This window comes from Hypomesus nipponensis, chromosome 14 (genome assembly GCF_054491055.1).
Source record: "Hypomesus nipponensis isolate SF chromosome 14, ASM5449105v1, whole genome shotgun sequence".
Taxonomy (NCBI): Eukaryota; Metazoa; Chordata; class Actinopteri; order Osmeriformes; family Osmeridae; genus Hypomesus; species Hypomesus nipponensis.
This window is the reverse complement of record NC_140374.1, coordinates 4,167,308-4,183,204: the sequence shown is the minus strand read 5'-3', so window position 1 is coordinate 4,183,204 and position 15,897 is coordinate 4,167,308. Positions and strand designations below refer to the sequence as shown.

The following is a 15,897-nucleotide window of genomic DNA, read 5'->3' as shown; positions in this document are numbered from 1 at the left end:
AAAATTGACAAATTGGAGCGTGGCCTGTAGCCTGCACCTATTGGACCTATTGCCTGACATGGGCCATTTTTGGTGTGGCAGTTATAAGTGCACTGTCGTTTCAATATACCAAATTTCACTAGTGGAAACCATAGACTCCCAAGGAACCAGTATAATAATAATAATAATAATAAAACCTACAATAACAATAGGTTCCTCCTACCAGAGGAATACTAATAAATTTGGGGAGCAAGCCCCCCCCCCCCCCCCCCAACCAAGTGTCTCACCTGTGAAATCTGAACAACCAATAGGCTAGATGTTACTTTTACGTTTATGATTCCACTTTTGTTATACAAAAGCAGTTTGATTATTGAATGCATCTAATTCCTCCCCCCGTAAGAGGAGGTAGAGAGAATATGCTGCCTTTTCGCAGAATTTGCACTTCCGGATGTCCTTCTTAACTTCCGCCTGAGATTTCGTCGGGTCTCTTCTACCAGCCCGATTCAACATGGTGGGTATCTGAACATTTACAGTCCTTCCGAATCAAACATAATCCTTTGTTTTTATCAAATTAATCCGTGAAATATTGAGACACATTTGAAAATAAAGAGTAGTTGCTTGAATTTATTGAATTATTTATTTGCGATGCCTTATTATGAGCGATAGTAAGAGTACCTGAGGGGTAAGGAAGCCCGAAGATGCTAACGACAGAATGGAGCTAGCTAGGGCAAAACCTCACACGTTCATACAAAAAGACACCGTAAATCAACTGCCAGCAGTTAAACTGGACAAATGTGTATATAATTGCGTATGGCATTGTAGGCATGGTTTAATAGTTGTGCAATCGACACATTATTGTGGTTAGGCTTCCGTGTTGGTTGGTGGAACTAGCCTATTCCGACAAGTTGGTGATCAAATTGTGGATTTGAGAGCATAGGGGAAATACCGATCCATTCAAAGACTTAAGTTCAACCTTGTAAGCGATTAACACATGTTTTAAAGGTTTTATATTGATACACTGCACCTGCCAAGAGAAGTTTTCCAATCGTTAACTCTTTCTATTCCAACAGGGACGAGTCAGGACTAAAACGGTAAAAAAGGCGGCCAGGGTCATTATTGAGAAGTATTACACTCGGTTGGGAAATGACTTCCACACCAACAAGAGGGTGTGTGAGGAGATCGCCATCATCCCCAGCAAGAAGCTGCGCAACAAGATTGCTGGGTGAGTCTCTTCGAACTCTACTGCTGTGGTTGGGTCTGATGCCGTTTAATGTGAGTAGTCTTCCATTTGGTTAAAGTCAACTGCCAACAGAACTAGAAGATCCGTAAAATTGGTTGAACTACTTATATTCAATTGAATACTAGCTTTGAGACGAGCTCTCTGTTGCAACAGAAGGATGAATGTGAGTCTGGGACAAGGAAGTATGATTTTGTCCCAGTCATTGAAACCCTGTATCGAAAGTGACCATGGTGTGATTGTCGCTGGGTCATTGATAGTACAGGAACAACAAATTTGAAAGCTTTCCCGTGTTTGTTGGAATCCATGTTCCTTGTCAAACCCTGTGTCTTTCATACATCTTACATTGTTGTCTGAAACCAACAATTATTCTTGACTCATTCTTCACCCTCGCCAGTGGAGCAGATTCTGTATAGTGACTTGCTTGTTTTGTTCAGGTATGTGACCCATCTGATGAAGCGCATCCAGAGAGGGCCAGTCAGAGGCATCTCCATCAAGCTGCAGGAGGAGGAGAGGGAGAGGAGGGACAACTACGTCCCAGAGGTCGGTCTTGATTTATTGATCTAACCCCTAGGGAGTCAGATGGCTGAGCGGTTAGGGAATCGGGCTAGTAATCTGAAGGTTGCCAGATCGATTCCCGGCCGTGCCAAATGATGTTATGTCCTTGGGCAAGGCATTTTACCCTACTTGCCTCGGGGGGAATGTCCCTGTACTTGCTGTAAGTCGCTCTGGATAAGAGCGTCTGCTAAATGTAATGTAAATCTAACAGTGGCCCTCATACTTGACCCGTATGATGGAATGTTTCTTTCTTTCTACATTTGTGTGCCCCATTGGTGATTGGCCCGGCAGCCAGTTTTGTTTCAATCACTTGATTGATGGGTTGATGTCATTCCCTAATGTGTTCCGGTAAAAGTTACCAGCTGATCAGTTAATCATTTGACTGGGATTCTTGGCTGAGTTCTTTTGACCTATATCAAATGTCTCCGGCATAAATGTTGCCCGGTCATTTATAGTCCAGCAACAGTAAACTGTATGGATATTTTCTTTTTGGCCCTGTATGTAATTAGGAGGCTCTAATGTTCGATTTTTTTTTAAGACAGATCGTGTCATTAAAAGTCAAGTGCAACAGAACTAGAAGATGCATATAATGGGTTGAACTACCTATATTCAATTCAGTACTGGTTTTGAGACAGCCTCTGTCGCAACAGAAAGATGAATGTGTTTCTTGGACAATATTATGATTTGGCGTCCATTAAAATGTCATCCCAAGTCGTTGAAACCCTGTATCGAAAGTGACCATGGTGTGATTGTCGCTGGGTCATTGATAGTACAGGAACAACAAATTTGAAAGCTTTCCCGTGTTTGTTGGAATCCATGTTCCTGTCAAACCCTGTGTCTTTCATACATCTTACATAATCGTCTGAAACCAACAATTATTCTTATAAATTGTCTAAGTCCCAACATGCATTTCCCCAAATCACTGCAAAAGAACCACAAAACTTAATATGTTCAGGAAAAAGTTATATATAATTGTATATACAATATATATAATTTTCACCTATGACCTGACATGGCATTTGAATGCTACCTGTTTTCTTGCTGTGGCTATAGTGGTGTTATTAAAAACATTCTTGTTTTTCCAGGTTTCTGCTCTGGATCAGGAACTCATCGAGGTTGATCCCGACACCAAGGAAATGCTCAAGCTTCTGGTACGTTTTTGAAAATGTTGTGGTTGAAAGCCACAATGGGGGAAAATGTCATTGTTTATTTTTGGTCTGGCACTGAACCATGTGTTTATATAGATATAGATAGATATATGTTAGCACCAAACACTATGGTGCCAATGTATCAGAAAGGGTATGAATTGGAAAACTTAGTTATTGGTCCCCCTGTTTAAAACCACCGAAGTCCTTGGACAATATAATTCGTCACAAAGTATTCATTTTTAAAACTTGGTCGTTTGAGACAGAAGTCTGAAAAGCAGAACCAAAGAAGACCAAGACGTTGGTGCTCAGTGTAGTCTGGTGTGATCACGGTGCACATGTCATCTAAACCCTGTATCGAAAGTGACTATGGTATGACTGTTGCCAGGTCATTGATAGTACAGGAAAAAAAAACATTAAAAGCTTTCCCGTGTTTATTGGAATGCTTGTTCCAGATAAACCCTGTAGCTTTCAAACATGATTCCCCCGCACTTCACTACATGTCTCCTCAGTGTTATCTTTGTCTAAGCAAAGTGTGTATTGCTTTCAATCCTTGCAGGACTTTGGTGGACTGTCCAACCTACAGGTCACCCAGCCGACTGTTGGAATGAACTTCAAGACACCTCGAGGAGTCTAGACGTTTTGTTAATATCTCTTAATAAAGTAAAAAATAAAATAAAAATAGACCTGTTTGTCCTGCGAGTTCATTTCGATGTGGAACACTTGACACGGTTGGATCATGATGCTTGTCGGCTATTTGATTTGGATGACGGGCATGATCTTGGAAATGTTGGAATAATTTCAGCAGACAGCAAGTTTATGGCCACTGGCAAGCTGCAGCCTTTGTTAATATTCTCTTTGATGTGAGAACTTGGGAGTGCTTACCAGATGAAATATACTTCTAGTCTAAGATAGCCTGACGTTGTCATACTCATAATTCTAGTCAGAATATGAGTCTGAGAACTCTCTGTTGGGCTTTGACTACGTGGCGTGTTTCAAGCAAGCCTGGAAAACAAATGCCTCTTTGATTGTAGGTCTATCCAATAGAGCAATCAGAGCAATGTAATGTTTGTTCAAAACGAATTAAACTTAAGCGCTCTTTTGTGACGTGGGTGATGACATTACTGTTGATCCATCGTATAAAGCCCGCCCTGGCAATTTCATTGATATGCCCAGATTCTGGTCTTCTGTAGTTGTTCCCCAATACGAGACCCTCCAGACCCAACTTCCGGACCAAATTTTTGTTGTGGGCGGGGAGAAGTTGGTCTGGCAGCCAGGCTAAGTCTAAGAGCTTTATAACCATTCAATAAATGTAAATCCACATCAATTTGCTAATCTAGATTTTTACATGTTTTTGGAGAACTAAAATTGGCACAGTAAGAATTTTCTGTAATTATTGTATGTCATGATTTTATAGTCCACATAGGCAAATATTTCAAGCTGACCAAAGGTTTGTCTGTAGACATGAGCACATACCTGGACCTGTGCTATTCGCATGTTGTGCACTAAACGCCCATTGTCACCTGTCCATTAAACGCCCATTGTCATCGCCCATTTGCCCTGTACAAGGCAGATCATGGTAATTTTACTTCAGCCTTAACGATGGGCACGTTGGTGCGGAATCTGGTTATTTGTGCGTCATTACGCACGGCTTTTCGCCAAAAGACTGTCGAAACCAAAATTAAGTTCGACATTTCAGTTTTGAACGTAGCACGTGTCCTGGTTTCGTGAGTGCTCTTATGAGACCGTTGTAAACTAGGGTTAATTAACATGGATGAAAAAAATAAGATGGTCAAGCTAAGGTATCTAATAGCCTTTACTGTTCTAAGTCATGATGGTATGTTGCCAAGACCAACATATAACCAATGTTACAGTGAAGAGAGAACAACAGTCCGTTAAAAAAACAACCGACATCTTTAATTTACAATATAGATAGCTATGCTACATCAATGACAACGATTTATAAACTAACTTCACCAAACGAAATGACAAAATATTCACAAGCACTTCAGCAAAAAGAAATTGCAGAACGCCCCACGCGGACAGTCGCACATCTTGCCGATGCGTGCCCCTTTCCTCACTGCGCAATGCTCTCCCATGTCGCACTGGAAAACATAAGAATAAATGAAATTGTTTTTTGAAATTGTAAACAATGAGTAATTAGTTTTCATTTATTTAACCGGTGTAGTTAGGCTTATTTGTTTTATTATTATGATCTGCTATAGCTTAAAGATTCTACAAAGTTAAAATATTGACTAGCTTAAGTTAATTAATGCAAATGTCAGTCAATTAAATTCTGTTTAAACGATTGATGAAATCAACATGAAGCTATATGGAAGTCATTTAACATGTGAAGGCGCAGATCACTTACAGTTGGAACCTGTCCAAATTTCTTCTCCCATGGGGAAATTCTTTTGGTCTGCAGTTTTTCAAGAACGTCGTGTAGAGCTCCAAGCTGTTTAGACAATGACTAATTAGTAACATCGACTGTGTCTGTGAATTGCCATATTCAGAAGATCAAAAATCTTGAATTAAAATCTAAAAAATAACTTAACCATAAGATAAAAAAAAATATGATCTGCAATAAATTTGGTTTACATTGATACCATTAAATAATTGGTTTCTGGGGAAGTAGCCTAAAGAAAAGCTGTGTTATCAAATATTAAGATACACCAATAATTGCTGGTGTTGAATGAGAAAACATTTAAGCTATACATTTAAGTTAACTTACAAGACGTTTTTCGTTCGTTAGATTTGGATTTTGTTGATAGAAGTCCTGTACTGCTCTCGTTTCCAAATCCCCTTCCATTTCTGATTCGTTAGTTTCAGCACCGCATAGAAGGAACAGCAGTGCAGCGCAAACCAGAACTCTCGGCCACAAGTTGGAGCTCTCCATTGTGCTGATCTGGAGAGGCGCGTCTGTTACTAAGGTGCAAGAAGTTCTGCTCTTTGGGTGATTCGGCTCAATTGACCAATAGCCGCAGTTTTCCCTCTTTTTGTATGCTCCACAGTTTTTGTATGTTCTTTGACATGAATTAGCTCCGCCTTGTACATTGATTCCCTGAACTACGTAAGTGAAATTACGTAGTTTGTCTACTTGTCTCAGTCGTTTAAGAACATTCCCTTATACATTACACAGTATTAGGGTGGTAAATAACAAATAGATAGTTCAGGTATCAAACACTGCTTTAATATAATTTATTGAAATGTGCTTATAATTGGTAATGTTTATGAAATGTGATGTTGGCTCTTGTTCAATAAGTGGTAAGGACTAATCCTACAAATGCCTATATTTGAGTGGGGGTAATTATACAGTTTATTTAGGTAACTGTGAATTTATTTGTGAATGAAATTTTAAATATGAGCGTGGGGTCCAATATATTAATTTAAATCGGCCTAACAGTGGTTAGTATAGCAGCATGGCAGTATCAAGGCTTACCAATGCATGCATTACACATGAATGGCACATGCCTATGGCACACCTCTGTACACGCTTCATGATGAATAACTTCAAAGCAGAATGGTCTAATCACATTACACAGCACTGACAACAAACTGGCATAGGCAACTTGCCCAGTCTGCCCAGCACTGATCTGAGGAGTCAAGTTCATTGATAGCCTATTTATTTGCAGAGCGGCCCCATGTACCAATGGTTAATGAAGGCTACCATCAATCATCAAAATGTGTTAAATATATTTTATATAAGGAGTAGTCTGCACTATCTATGGCAGTGACAACACAAGCCAAAGCTGTAAATCACTGTTCTAATTTGCTGCAGTAGTCAGGCGTATGCCAAGCAAGTACTAGGGATACAATAATCATCGAGTTTCCACAGACATAATTGTTTGATACACCATGAGAAATAATGACAAAATACCTGAAGCACAGATTTTGATCCCCTGCTGATTTTGTACATTTGCCCACTGACAAAGAAATGATCAGTCTATAATTTTAATGGTAGGATTTGAACAAGGAGAGACAGAATGCATGTCAAAATGGTTATTAATTGATTTGAATATTAATGAGTGAAATAAGTATTTAACCCCTCTGCAAAACATGACTTAGTACTTAGTACAAAAACGAAACAGATGTTCTAAGCACTGGGGGTAGTAGAAACATTACTTCCACACGAGACACAAGACGGGATGGCCACATGCGACGATCTGACAGAGACCTGCACACAGAAGGAACATTAAATAGACAGGGTAATCAGTGTTTTAACACAAGACAGGTGGTGACAATGACCGAAAACAAACGAGCTGACCTTGAATCTGACAGACAAACAGACACACCCACAAGGGGGAGGGGGAACAGAAAGACAGTCATGACAGGTTCATGGCCCCGTTCATTGTCCCTTTGATGCAGTGAAGTTGTCCTGTCCCCTTAGCAGAAAAACATCCCCAAAGCATAATGCTTCCACCTCCGTGTTTGACGGTAGGGATGGCGTTCTTGGGGTCATAGGCAGCATTGCTCCGAACACGGCGAGTTGAGTTGATGGCAAAGAGCTCGATTTTGGTCTCAGCTGACCACAACACTTTCACCCAGTTCTCCTCTGAATCATTCAGATGTTCATTGGCAAACTTCAGACAGGACTGTACATGTGCTTTCTTGATCAGGGGGACCATGCGGGCGCTGCAGGATTTCAGTCCATCACGGCGTAGTGTGTTACCAATTGTTTTCTTGGTTGTTTTTTTGTTTTCTTGTTCCAGGATGCAAGTTTGATATGAGCTTTGGCAGGGACATCAATAGTTAATGCGAGAGCGCACATTTTTTTCTGCATTCATTTGAGCGCCAATACTGCTTTTTGAGCTTAATGTAGCCTACTATTGTTTTTATGTTTTAGTCCAAATAAAATGATCGGTAAGCCCATCATTTAGAAACTTTCTTTAGTTTTGTAATGTTTTCTTAGCCTATACCTCAATTCTGACTTGTTTGCCGAGTCAGACTTTTGGGTGTGTGCTGCAGTGGCTATTTGGCAAGCTCAGAAGAGCGCGCTGACATGGAGTTCTGCATGCATCTTAGACTAGCTTTTACAAGTGTTGATTGGGATACTGCATTTTTTCTGGGATTATCAATCTAAATTATTGAACTGACTAATAAAGTAAATTGTTAAAACTCAAACTTTTGATTTTACTGGGGCACAGCAGATTAATACTGGGGCACGTGCCCCAGTAAAATAAAGACCCCCCAGGGTCAGGTAGCTGAGTGGTTAGGGAGTCGGGCTATTAATCAGAAGGTTGTTGGTTCGATTCCTGGCTGTGCCAAATTACGTTGTGTCCTTGGGCAAGGCACTTCACCCTACTTGACTCTGGGAATGTCCCTGTACTTTTACTGTAAGTCGCTCTGGACAAGAGCGTCTGCTCAATGACTAAATGTAAAAAGGGTCTAACGACGCCCCTGCCCACAACAAACACATGAATGGGTTTTTGTACTGTTTTTCTGCTTTAATTATAAAAAACAGTTGGAGGGAAATACATGGAGGCAGGGGGAAGGGGAAAGACATGCAGGAAAGGCCCAGGCCCGAATCAAACCCATACGGCTGCGTTGAGACCATAGCGGTACACACTCATTGCGATGAGCCGCCCTATAAAATATATTTTGATCACATAAACAATAAAACTTTTGCGACCAACAATTATGTAGCCCTTTGGGACAAACCGCCCATGGGTGACAGTAGTTAGTCACACATTGCATGTATTGGATTCCTGTGACTCAAATGCTCCAACAAAGGTTGCTAATTTAGTTTCTCTGGAATGCATTGATTAGTCAGTCACTTTTTTCCCTTGAGAATGTACTCTGCAGGGAATGCAGGGACATACTATAGACTAAATAACTGCTTTCTCTTAATGTTTGTGTTATTAGGTTGATATTGTTAACAGTTTGAGGAGATTTATGCATGAGTTATTTAAGTGCCCAAACACAGCCTTTAGATACTCAAATCTCACACAGTGTTAGTCAACAAAAAACAGTGCTGTTGTGTGCGTCAGACACAGCAGGGACGTAATAAACAAACTCCAATGGATTCATTTGTTGTTTGGAGTACCGACTCCTCCCTCTTTGCTCTTATCATCATTTTCATCCATGAAGAACCATGCAGTTGCTTTTGGGTTTTTCATTTTTGATGTGATCAAATGATCGTTGTCATCCAACAACAGAATGTTTTTGATATTTTACAGACATGTTTTGAACGCCAGTGTGTGAACAGCAGGTGTCCTTTTTTTATTTAATGATTGACCATCCTTAAGTTCTTCATTTTATGCCACATTACAGAGTTATCAGCACTAAAATGTGAGGTGAACTCAAGAGGAATACTCCAGGAATGGAAAAATGCTGAAGCAAGAATGTTCACATGCCATAGCATGTGGGAAGCACAGATAGTCTTTGTCACAAAAGACCAGTTCCATGAGTAGGAGCCAAGCCATGAAGATGTGATTTTTATATAAATAATAAAAAAGCAGTTGGTGTTCTAGCAAAAGCCAAAAAAGGAAAACCCACATGTTCATCTCAAAACAAAGACAGAACCTAGAAGTTAGCCATGGTCATCACAAAGCAATAAAAATCATCACGTTTGGTATCCAAATAAAAAAACAAAGTGGTTATACCTTAATGTATGTATGTCAACTGTCATAATTCTTCACCCAACCAAGTGGGGTAGAAGTCACGACTGGTCCAGTAGTCGGCACCTTGCTGGAAAAGTTTGAGAATCTCTGCAGATCAGCCATCTGGTTTTTATCCTCCATGCGTTCTGTTGTCTAAAATTCCAAAACTTTTACCTTAATCTTATTCTTGGAGAGAAAATAAGTGCTGCAGGTAAGTGTTTCTGAAATGCACAATCTTGACTAAGAATCTTTTTGGGTATCATATGTATATCCAAACCAATGTTTCTTTGAAAATGTTGTTATGTAACCACAACAGGGCATTTATTCAAGATTATGAGTTTTGCTTTGGCATGTAAGGGAGGATTTGGCCAGTAGAGTTTATAATAAGAGCCCAGTCATAATGAAAGCGTAACAGGATGAAAGCACACCAGTTCCATAGGCCCGGGGCAAGATGGGTATTTGCACCGTATTCAAAGCTGTATAGATGCTAAAAATACCTATCTGCAGAGGGGTGAGTAAAGGGGTTTAAAATCCTCCCCTTGTTCTTCTGTGACTTTCTGCCTGGCTATGGGGCAAGATTTGGTTGTCGTTTGTCTCCTTTCCGATTGGCTTAGACATCCTTATGGGATCATTCGAGGAGGGACAGCCATGTGACACAACACACCTGATTCTCCCCCAGTGTTTTACAACACTCCTCAACACACATTTTACTCCCACGATATGCGAAGTTATTTGGCACTTTATTATTATTATGTGGCAGTTATTTTGTTTTATGTTGTATTTAACAATCATCTTGTTTGGAAATGTCATTTTGAGGGTGTTGAAGGTCTGGGGGCATCTAAACCTTTTAACTTGTATTTACAGAGTTCTACAAAAATAAGAAGTTTTTATCAATAGAGTGACTGGCTCTCACAAAGTCAATGGCCTCTATTGAGACATTGTCAATTAAGGCAAAATAATAATGACATGAGAATAGAGAGTCAGTCTGCAAACCCATCTATCATTTGCTTTAATCTTTGATGTCCTTTCTTGTATTCTAACTTCATTACATTGGGACATCATGGTAATTCTCCAAACAGTCCTATTGAGAGAAACCCGTTTTCAGATGTGAAAAACTTTCCAAAATATGTAGCCAATATTTATATTTTTATTATTTGGATTTATAAGAAAATATGTGAAGCCCCTCGTTTAGGAACAAAGCAGAGCACCCTGACCAGAGAAGACAGTGTGACTCTTTATTTTTGGTGGCCTTTTAATGGCACGAGTTGGGTAGAGTTTACCTTTTTTCTTCTCAGCGCTTCTATTTCCCCCACCAAAATAGTTCCCATTGAGCGTGCTTTGCGGCTGCATACAGCCGCCTAGAAAAAAACGTATTCCTTCAGTTCTCCGACTTTTGCGTGCGCCCTCTAATTGAAAATCTCGAAGGGTGCTGGTGTCTCCAATGTCACTCTTCTACAGCTAGAAATCCACGGCAGACAGAGTAAAACGCACAAGTTAGCAGAGAATATACAAACCTAATGTCTCAAACTTAAGATTGCTTTCACAGACCAAGTTAAAAAGCATAATTAGCCATTTGAAATACTTCTACATTCCATTAGATGTATTTAAGAGGACTAAATTAGCCTTCTACAGTTGTATTTCCATTTATGGTAGAAACTTTGAGATGAATGTTTGTTCTATGTCCTGCAGTTTCCTTCTGACAGCATCCATCATAGAGGGTATGACCTTGTGGAATTGCGCCAAGTAAAGGTAACAACTCACTGCAAGAGAACAACCCATTGTTTTCCAGTGCCAATCACACTGACAGTAACTAAGCCTTGAGGAGCCTGAATAACAAGGTGCTCTTTGGAAATTGAGGCGTTTGTAATTCCAGTACGATAACTTCATCGGATCCACCATGTCCTTTCTTTTATGTGGTCAGAAATAATTTATTGTTAAGATGGAAAATGTTTGGTGCAGTTGATTACTACTGTTACACTGATTTGTGTGATTTCATTGTTTTACAGTGTTGAATGTTTTTTATAGACAATATTTATAGGATAACCATTGGCGGGTGTTTTTCATTCCCATACACTGTATATATTAAAAATGGTATGCAATTATTAAACTGTTGCTCAGCCATAACTGTAATTAGGTAATAAACTGGTAATTAGACTGTCAGGTCCCATTAAATTGTCGAAATATCTGTAAGATGACAGATACGTGACAGTTGCTTGGATCAAAGGTCACACAATCCTCTGAAGACTCTACGAAGGAGGATTCACTTTCCCAGACACGCTGCCATAGTTGCCGGATTTGTCATTCTGTTTATGGGGCACAAGAGAGATAGACCAATGCATGTCAGAAATCTTTCCTTCAGCACTGTGAGGCAGGAGCGAACACAGAACAGCCCTTTAGTGTTCTCCAGCACTGAAATTTAAATGCCATGTCACTTGCAGGCTCTTCGCAGCACCGACACAATCCCTCATCCTGACAGGCAGATCAGAGCAGGAGGCCAAGGCCATCAGAAAACGGGTTGGAACAGCCACCCCAGAGAAACACCATCCATTTAAGATGTCATTGTATTGACTTTGACAGCACACTGTGCTAAGTATGTTCAGAGGCTGTTAGCCAACAAAGTTCACTGAAAGAAAATGAGTTTCCCCTACACACACAAAGAAGTGTTTTCTACTTGTGATCTGAACGTAAATTATTCTGCCCCAAAAAATCATGGTTTGCTTAGTCGGATACAGAAATGTGTGATGTTTGAGCTTTCTGCTGTCGAACTGCTAATCAGTCTACAGGAGTGTATCACATTTAGAGTTTGTTCAGGCCACTCATTTGTAAGGTCTCTCAACACATTAGCGTGTGCTGAACTCCCTGAAGCTAATTCCCAGAGGTACGAGTGAAAGAAGGAGCTCTATATGTAAAAATGTTTTAAAATGTAATTATTTGTCCATGTACATGTAGCCCTCTTGGAAAAGCTTTTTCTTCATGTGCAGATTCAAAGCAAGGGGCCTGAATACTAGGCATCGTTTTTATTTATTTAGTTAAAAAACAAAACAACATTATGATACCACAAAACAATTATATTTATAATACTTGAATGTATGAAAAATACCAGTAGGAAAAAGGTCATCTGATTATTAAAATGTAAAACATTGTGAGTTAAAATCCTTTACCATTAATTAAAACTGTCTTTAATATTTGGCTATTGTCACAAGCACTGTCAGTTGTGCTTGTGGTGCTTTTTGTTTATAGATTTAAATCTTAACGCAGAAGGGAAACACACCGTTTGTCCTTACGGAAACCAGAGAGACCAGTTACCCACATAACCTGAGAGACAGCTATGATCTCGTGAATTAGACCACAACAGTGTAGTCTATGTGATATGCACTATAAAATGAGGAGTGATTTATGGGTTGGGGCAACGACATGAGGGGGAAAGGGCTTGGTAAATTGACAGCAACTTCATACTAGACTACACCACTAGTATGTATTGCATTGATTCCCATATTATTAATGTCCATATCATTATGTTACAAAGGGATATATTGGTTGGATGTATAGCTTGAAAGAAAGCTATACCAAAAAAAAGAAAGCTTTTTGAGGACCATTTTTATTAATTGTGGATCACAGATATTTTAAGCAACTGTTATACTAAACATGCCATGACAATAAATGCATAAAAACAATGTGAAGTGCCTTGGATTGCCTTGTTTTTTGATTACCAATCAAATCCTTCAGTTTTCAAAGATATATTATTGTACCCTGGCAGCACTTCACATTCGTTTCAGCAAATGTTGAAAGCTCTCATGCCTAGCGAGATCTGAGAATTCATCCCAGACCCTAAGTCCATCTTTCTGCCTCTCACTGAGCTCTCCTCTCCCCCACCAAGCATGAGTCACCCTTCATTTTATTTTTCCTTCAGCCAGGGCAAAGCATGCCATGCCTTGGCTTAATGCTGACGCACATTTTCCTTTTCACTGGCTGCATTAGTTTAGTGAACACCCCATCAGGCTCTCATCTAACCACAACAGATGACAGCACAGGGAATAAAAAAATAAAAAATTATAATCACTTTTCACAGCCAGGGGTCTTGGTATCACGCATTCATATTAATCCTTTGAAGTAGTCTGGCAGGTCATTTAAGTCAATTGGCAAAGTTTTGGACTGCTTTTTAAAGTTGTTCTTCTTATTAGGAACACCACTGACAGGTTGTTACAGGCCATTTAAAGGTGCAGTCTGCACATTTACACATATTATAAAAAATGTAAACCTAAATATATCCTTAGAACCATTGCATTAGTGGTAGTTGCTGCATGTTCAGTAATAACTTCTACATTTAGCACTGTGGCTGTATAAGCAAATGAAATAAATGGAGAAAGTTAAGAAGTCTGTTGCTGTGTTTTTGTTTAAGACACAAAACAATAATTATTTTTCTCTAGAAAGTTTTAGAGATGTTTTGATTTGTGTGTAACCAAATATTTGAGATATTGATGAAAACAAAATGTTGTATGTTGTACTTATAATATTGTGGTGCTGGTGGTGGTGTGTGTGTGTGTGTGTGTGTGTGTGGGGGGGGGGGGGCTGCAGAGCCTGTGCAACATGAATGCAAAAACAGTACCATTATAATCTAGGTAGGACACTTCACCCTTTAGAGACCATAAGGTTATAGTTATCCAGTGGCCTCCTTCTTTAACCTTTCCAGCACTTCTTCTGGGGTTAGGGATCCTGATAGCTTGATCACCTTCTCTCTGGATCTAGAGCCCTGGTAAGATTAAGTCAAATAATATTTTGAGCACCCTCATTTATACATTTAGAGTGAAAGTATAAAACCTCAATATTTATGTGATGGGCATAAGACTGAAATGGAATAGTTAAGCACACACCTTATCCAAAGTTACTTCACTTTTTTTCAGGTCCAGAACCTTAGAGAGGTACCGGACCAGTTCAGAATTGGCTTCCCCATCTGTTGGTGGTGCAGCAATGGCAACACCTACAGCTTCTGCTGTCACATCTGGAGTAAAGAAGACTGTTTACTGACATAGTAGATATGTATCTTATTAGATTACTACAGACTACCATAAATGACTTTATTATGAAGTTGAATTTCAAGCCTCCTTGCTTGGCAAACGGCAGTGTTGGTAAAAAGCAGACAAAGAATAAAGCAACTCTTAATAGAAAAGAAAAGAGAGAATTACAATTTGAGTGCTAAATAAATTGTGTTAATATTTGGTAAAAGATGGATTAGAGTCAGTGAAAATGTCTGTGACAGGAAGGCTAGTTCTTTAGCCCTTTTCAATGAGGCAGGTCTAAAGACTAATGTGGAGGTAAAGAAAGCTAAGTGAGAGAGGGCAGCTAGCTCAACCTGTTAGATCCCATATACTTCTACAACACGACCTTACTCACAAAACATTTTAAGGCTAAAAGTATCTCCTAACTCCGATTTGGGAGAAACTCTTAAAAATATCGGGCGTGTCAGTAGCCCACTAATTTTAGCAAAGTAAATACAGAATATTACACACCTGTAATTGCGTTCTGTTTAGAGCCAGGCTTCGCGTGCACTGAAATTGTAACATCTCCACTCTTGTTACAAGCCACAGGACCTGATGGGGACACGCATGTTTCCGACTTCTTATTCTGTGAACCTTTACACTGGAAAATGCAAATTCTTTGTCGTTAGCACAACTTGCTAACTCAAACGACATAACTGCATACGCCTTGATCCTACCGTTTTGTCTTTCTTTGGCATTTGGTGCTTCTCAGATAAATTTCGTATTAGGGTGAATCCTCGGAAGATGGTAAGTAGATAATTTCGGCGGAAGTGAAACTGAATGTTACTGTATATATGCAAATCTCTCTTTAAAATGAGTGAAATGTTTACTTTGGACATTGAGAAATTAGTGTTCTAGGTGTCCAATGTGTAAAGATGTTTACTTTTGGAAAAGTGAATGACTACGACCGGAAACACCGTTGTTGATATGACACTGCTTCTGCGCGTGCATACGTGTTACTGCGCGTGTCAAGTCTGCGCAGTCTATGCATAATCTCTAGTTGTTCGATATAAAAAATATATTTTGAAATATATAATTTAAAAGGACTTTCAAGCCAGAAAGCTGTGACAACTATGGACATGTATAAATGACTGAACTACTTTTTATTGACACCTATCATTTACCTCTCTGTTTAAACAGTGAGTATTTTGTTTGTAGGCCTACTTTATTTATTTTTATAGAACTCTGTATATGAAACGACTTTGCTCCTATTGTCATGATGTATATTTCTTCTGACAATGTTAATAAAAAAGGAAAAAATAAATCTAAAATTATTGAAAACAATCCATTTGAGTTTTGATGTAGCCTATCAACAGCGGTCTCTAGCCTTTTGGATCTTTTGG

General features: G+C 39.3%; 3 protein-coding genes and 3 non-coding genes across 6 annotated transcripts; 4 read left to right on the top strand and 2 right to left on the bottom strand.

Moving 5' to 3' along the window:
* Window positions 1–389: 389 nt before the first annotated feature.
* Window positions 390–3,605, top strand: LOC146258281 (small ribosomal subunit protein eS17). Its single transcript, XM_084672828.1, has 5 exons — window positions 390–490; window positions 1,050–1,201; window positions 1,654–1,759; window positions 2,860–2,925; window positions 3,479–3,605. The coding sequence occupies exons 1-5, from the start codon at window positions 488–490 to the stop codon at window positions 3,554–3,556; spliced, it is 405 nt and encodes a 134-aa protein (XP_084528954.1). The 5' UTR covers window positions 390–487; the 3' UTR covers window positions 3,557–3,605.
* Window positions 1,428–1,555, top strand: LOC146258284 (small nucleolar RNA SNORA71). The gene has a single exon (XR_014729843.1). It is a non-coding gene; the product is annotated as a small nucleolar RNA SNORA71 (small nucleolar RNA).
* On the top strand, window positions 2,496–2,622 carry LOC146258283 (small nucleolar RNA SNORA71). Its single transcript, XR_014729838.1, has one exon. It is a non-coding gene; the product is annotated as a small nucleolar RNA SNORA71 (small nucleolar RNA).
* On the top strand, window positions 3,270–3,397 carry LOC146258282 (small nucleolar RNA SNORA71). The gene has a single exon (XR_014729828.1). It is a non-coding gene; the product is annotated as a small nucleolar RNA SNORA71 (small nucleolar RNA).
* A 1,273-nt stretch (window positions 3,606–4,878) lies between the features above and the next one.
* cart2 (cocaine- and amphetamine-regulated transcript 2) lies at window positions 4,879–5,860 on the bottom strand. Its single transcript, XM_084671818.1, has 3 exons — window positions 5,651–5,860; window positions 5,291–5,374; window positions 4,879–5,024 (listed from the first exon to the last, which is right to left on the bottom strand). Exons 1-3 carry the CDS (start codon window positions 5,813–5,815, stop codon window positions 4,917–4,919), a joined length of 357 nt encoding a protein of 118 aa, XP_084527944.1. The 5' UTR covers window positions 5,816–5,860; the 3' UTR covers window positions 4,879–4,916.
* Window positions 5,861–10,739: 4,879 nt separating this feature from the next.
* Window positions 10,740–15,480, bottom strand: c14h15orf40 (chromosome 14 C15orf40 homolog). The gene is made up of 4 exons (XM_084673241.1): window positions 15,232–15,480; window positions 15,026–15,155; window positions 14,390–14,517; window positions 10,740–14,268 (listed from the first exon to the last, which is right to left on the bottom strand). The coding sequence occupies exons 1-4, from the start codon at window positions 15,391–15,393 to the stop codon at window positions 14,176–14,178; spliced, it is 513 nt and encodes a 170-aa protein (XP_084529367.1). The 5' UTR covers window positions 15,394–15,480; the 3' UTR covers window positions 10,740–14,175.
* Window positions 15,481–15,897: the final 417 nt, after the last annotated feature.

Coding starts and splice junctions, on each gene's coding strand:
- LOC146258281 (XM_084672828.1), top strand. Junction 1,202..1,653: donor CTGCGCAACAAGATTGCTGG/GTGAGTCTCTTC, acceptor TGTTTTGTTCAG/GTATGTGACCCATCTGATGA. Junction 1,760..2,859: donor GGGACAACTACGTCCCAGAG/GTCGGTCTTGAT, acceptor TTGTTTTTCCAG/GTTTCTGCTCTGGATCAGGA.
- cart2 (XM_084671818.1), bottom strand. CDS start 5,815: ATGGAGAGCTCCAACTTGTGGCCGAGAGTTCTGGTTTGCGCTGCACTG. Junction 5,375..5,650: donor TAACGAACGAAAAACGTCTT/GTAAGTTAACTT, acceptor TTGTCTAAACAG/CTTGGAGCTCTACACGACGT. Junction 5,025..5,290: donor AATTTGGACAGGTTCCAACT/GTAAGTGATCTG, acceptor TATGTTTTCCAG/TGCGACATGGGAGAGCATTG.
- c14h15orf40 (XM_084673241.1), bottom strand. CDS start 15,393: ATGTCCAAAGTAAACATTTCACTCATTTTAAAGAGAGATTTGCATATA. Junction 15,156..15,231: donor TGCCAAAGAAAGACAAAACG/GTAGGATCAAGG, acceptor TGCATTTTCCAG/TGTAAAGGTTCACAGAATAA. Junction 14,518..15,025: donor TAAACAGAACGCAATTACAG/GTGTGTAATATT, acceptor TCTTTACTCCAG/ATGTGACAGCAGAAGCTGTA.